The 4,342-nt window shown below is 50.5% G+C and overlaps 1 protein-coding gene across 1 annotated transcript; it reads right to left on the bottom strand.

Annotated features, from left to right (window-relative positions):
* Window positions 1-1,175: 1,175 nt before the first annotated feature.
* LOC119365891 (beta-fructofuranosidase, insoluble isoenzyme 7-like) lies at window positions 1,176-3,765 on the bottom strand. The gene is made up of 5 exons (XM_037631540.1): window positions 3,582-3,765; window positions 3,438-3,446; window positions 2,379-3,250; window positions 1,793-2,290; window positions 1,176-1,681 (listed from the first exon to the last, which is right to left on the bottom strand). The coding sequence occupies exons 1-5, from the start codon at window positions 3,745-3,747 to the stop codon at window positions 1,451-1,453; spliced, it is 1,776 nt and encodes a 591-aa protein (XP_037487437.1). The 5' UTR covers window positions 3,748-3,765; the 3' UTR covers window positions 1,176-1,450.
* Window positions 3,766-4,342: the final 577 nt, after the last annotated feature.

The following is a 4,342-nucleotide window of genomic DNA, read 5'->3' as shown; positions in this document are numbered from 1 at the left end:
TGCGGTGCCCCCCTCCACCGTTTACTCCACCGGCCATATTGTCATAGTGCTTAGGTGAAGCCCTGCGCGGGTCACATCACCAACACCATCATCACGCCGTCGTGCTGACGGAACTCATCGACTCCTTCGTGCCTCTACTGGATCAAGAGTTCGAGGGACGTCATCGAGATGAACGTGTGCAGAACTCGGAGGTGCCGTACGTTCGGTACTTGATCGGTTCATTCGGGAAGACGTTTGACTACATCAACCGCGTTAAGTTAACGCTTTCGCTTTCGTTCTACGAGGGTACGTGGACACACTCTCCCCCTCTCGTTGCTATGCATCTCCTAGATAGATCTTGCGTGAGCTTAGGATTTTTTTTGAAATTGCATGCTACATTTTCCAACAGTTTTTGCATTTGATAACTTTTTGAATTGTGTGAAATAGTTTTTTTGAAATAATTGAAATCAGTTCTTTGCATCGAGTGAAATCAATTTTGAAATATGTTTTCTCAACTGAGTGAAATATCTTTTCACAAGTGAGTAAAAATTATTTTCTTGATATGAGTGAAATATGTTTCTTCAGATGAGTGAAATTAGTTTTCTGAACATAAACAAATGAGTTTTTTAAATGATTGAAATCAGCTTTCTGAAAAAAGTGAAATACGTATTTTAATTCAGTGAATCCAGTGTTTTGAAATAAGTGAAATTGTATTTTTATAATAGAGAGAAATTTATTTTATGAAGCGAGTGAAATTGTTTTTTCAATTGATAACTTTTTGAATTGTGTGAAATAGGATTTTCAAAATAATTGAAATCAGTTCTTTGCATCGAGTATCAAATGAGCGAAATTAGCTTTTGAAAATTATTAAAACATGTTTTTCTTTCAATTCAAACGACTGCAATCAGTTGTATCAAATGAGTGAAATCGGTTGTTTGATGAAATGAGTTTTTAAAATGTGTGAAATAAATTTTGAATGAGCCTCAATCCATCTTTCGAAAATGAGTGAAATAATTTTTGAATGAGCCTAAATCCATCTTTTAAAATGTATGAAATAAATATCATTTCACAACGAAACAATTTTGTGTTCTATGAAAGTCATTTCAAGGATAAATGAAATATATAAAATAAAAGGAAGTTTAAATATATCCAAGATTGATCTTGTTTTGAAGATCTTGTCACCATGATTCCAAATATATAAAAAGTTTCAAAAATGGATATTTCATTTAACAAATATGAATGCATGCAGCGCACATCTCTCGATTCTAACTCTCTCTCTATTCTGCAAAATGTTGTCAGGAACTGTTTTGTCTCATGTGTGCAGTTGTATTGACCGGGTATAGCAGTGGGATTCAATTTACAACTTATACAGAGTTTGACAGCACGAATCTTGATGAAACGGGACGGACGGCGGATGGTGCGCCGGTACCTCCCGCCACCCGTAAAAATACTTTTTCGGTCCCCACACCTTCTACGCTTCACCTTTGCGCATGGAACTCGGCTGAATCAACCCGTCGTCCCCAACGTTCACGGTCGCCGTCGCCAGCTCGTACGCCTCGAGCTTGGCCACCTTCACCGCACCTGTCCCGTTGTTGAACACGTACAGGTGGCTGTTGCCGTTCTCGGCGTGCTCCGGGTACACCCTCGCCGTGATGCACGTCCGGCCTCCGCCGCCGAAGCTCTCCACCACCGAGTGGTCAACCTGTTCGTCGAAATCACAAGTTGTAATAAGTACTCGATTTACAGTCGGTGTTACTGAAGTCTGAACCAGAGCAAAAGATTCAGGCTGCGGCCACGGCGGCGATGAACTTACCAGTGTTCTGAGCGAGATGATCCCGCCGTGCGCTTCGATGTCCATGTCCACGAAAGCCCCGTACGGTGGCTTGTACACCCCGGCTCTTGTAGTTGACCTGCTCAGGTCGGTGCACATGAGGACTCTGTACTTGTCATGGTGCCTGAACACCCTGAAGAAGACGGCGGTGTGCTCCTGCAGGTCGCCGGAGGCCATGACGAGCAGCCCGAACGGGCCGACCCCGCCGGGCACGGACGCGCCCTTCTCCCCGCACAGCCTCTGCGGATCCAGCAGCCAGTTGGGCTCGAAGCTCTCGGCTCCCTCCAGGGCCGGGATCTGGAAGATCACCTCCACGTCCGCCTGTGTGCCCGCGACGCCGACGATCTCGTTCACGCCGCCGGAGTTCACCACCATTCCCAGCAACCCGACCTTTCTGCTCCTCAGCGTCTTGATCTCCTCGATTGGCCATTGCCTTAGCTGCTTCCCGTCGTTGTCCAGCCATACCTTCCGTGGGAAGATCTGCAGCGCAGGAGAGAGGGAAAGCATGTCAGCATGATAATAAGTGACAAAACAGAAATTTGGTTGGAGGATGGCGGTGGCGACGGACCTGGACGCCGGACCAGCCCTTGGCGACGTCGTCGGCCTGGCTGTCGGTCTCGTTGGCCCATGACCAGAGCACGCGCCGGTTCTTGCGCGCGTCGAAGAAGGACTTGGACGCGTACACGTGGCCGTAGTCGAGGCGGCGCCAGCTCTGGCAGTCGTCGCCGTCGTCCTCCGGTTCAAAGGTGTCCGACATGTCGTTGTAACGCCCGACCGCGTAGTAGTCCTGAAACGTGTCCATCGCGCTCAGCTTCAGCACTTGCCTCACCCCGGTGCCGGTCCTCGGCGCGTGGTCGAGCCCCTCCTCCACGCCGGGCTCCGCCACCGGGAACAGGTCCGGGCACTCCACCATGCCGGCGGCGCGTGACTCTTGCAGCGGGGCGGCATTCCGCTCCCACAGCCGGAAGTCCTTGCTTCGGTAGATGAGCGTAGACCCCACGGCGTTACCGACCTTGGCCGATACGGCGAGGCGCCACAGACCGTCGCGGCCGAGCCACGCCGTGGAAGGGTCGCGGAAGAAATCCGCGGGGACGTCAGCGGGGAGCGGGATGACGGGGTTGTAGCTCGGCTTCACCCACTCACGGAGGAGCGGGTCGGACGCGTTCTTGGGGAAGGCCACGTTTTGGACCTGCTCGCCGTCGGCGCTGATGCCGGTGTAGAGGATGGCCGGGACGCCGCCGGGGAGGATGGTGGCGGAGCCCGACCAGCAGCCGTTGGCGTCGAACGGCGAGGTGGGCTCGAGCGCGGCGTCGAGGGCGGCCCAGTTCACGAGGTCGCCGGAGACGGAGTGGCCCCAGGAGAGGTTGCCGACGCCCCAGGTGGCGCCGTGCGGGTTGTACTGGTAGAACAAGTGGTACATGCCGTTGTGGTACATTGGCCCTGCCGGTGTAACAAAGAAAACAACCGTCAGTTCCGTTCGTGTGTACACATGACGGGGACGCCATTAATGTCCACTACAAGCACGCTCACAGCACGCTGGCTGGAACACTTGGACACCAGATGAAAATTCAGTCACCTACCAATTCAGCAGAATGCAGAGAAGAAACAAGAAAGAAACAGAGCGTACCATTCGGATCTGCTCGGCACCATCCCGAAGAAGCAGCAAAATCCACCACGATCAGACATACACAGTGATCAGATTAGCCAAATCCATTCATCCCATGATTGGGTCTAGCAACAATGCGGCAAATTAAAAAGCGTTAACTCCTACCGTTCTGCCAGTTCTTGGCGGGCTGGAAGTGGTAGGCGGTCCGGCCATGGGGCGCCGATCCCGAGCTCTCCGCCGCTTCGGGGGCTACGCGGAGAGAGGAAGACGAAGAGAAGAGAAGGAGGAGATGGAAGAAGGCGACGCACGCGGCGAGAGAGAGTACAGCCATGGCAACCGTTGGACGAGACCAAAAGTTGCTTCCTCTGCCGGTTGCTCTGCTTCGGGCTCCAGATTATTAGTAGCAGCCCCTCAAGTCTCCAGGTCTCCAAGTTCAATGCAAGTTTAGGACCTGCCGCCATGTTCTCTGCGGTCATTGTTAGTACGGAAGGCAATTTCCTATGTAAATATGCCTCGGGTGCTCATGGAATCGAGGCTGTAGGATCTTATTCTACTCACCTGCAGTTTTGTTTTCTTACTTCTGGTTTCAAGATCTGATCTGGAGCTTGTTTTTCTCAGAATGCCACCGCCCGAACGACAAGCCGGACACCGGGTTATCAGAGACGTTGACCTTCAAAAGTACTCCGGGAAACAACAATTATTTTTGGAGGTGAGGCTAAGTTAGGCCTCTCCTGGGGACGCGAGTTCCTGCGTGTAATTTAACAAAATGTCCCAAAAATCTGAATATATTTCGAAATAAACTTGACCTTCTATTGTATACTTGTGAGAAAAAAACCACAAAAGAAAATCCACCATTGACTTCTTTTGAAAAACAAATTTGTCTTCTTTGCCCTGAAGTCCAGGTTATTTTTTTCATGAAAAATTAT

Source organism: Triticum dicoccoides, chromosome 2B, assembly GCF_002162155.2.
Source record: "Triticum dicoccoides isolate Atlit2015 ecotype Zavitan chromosome 2B, WEW_v2.0, whole genome shotgun sequence".
Lineage (NCBI taxonomy): Eukaryota > Viridiplantae > Streptophyta > Magnoliopsida > Poales > Poaceae > Triticum > Triticum dicoccoides.
The sequence above is the reverse complement of the archived record's forward strand: the minus strand, read 5'-3'. Positions and strand labels throughout refer to the sequence as shown.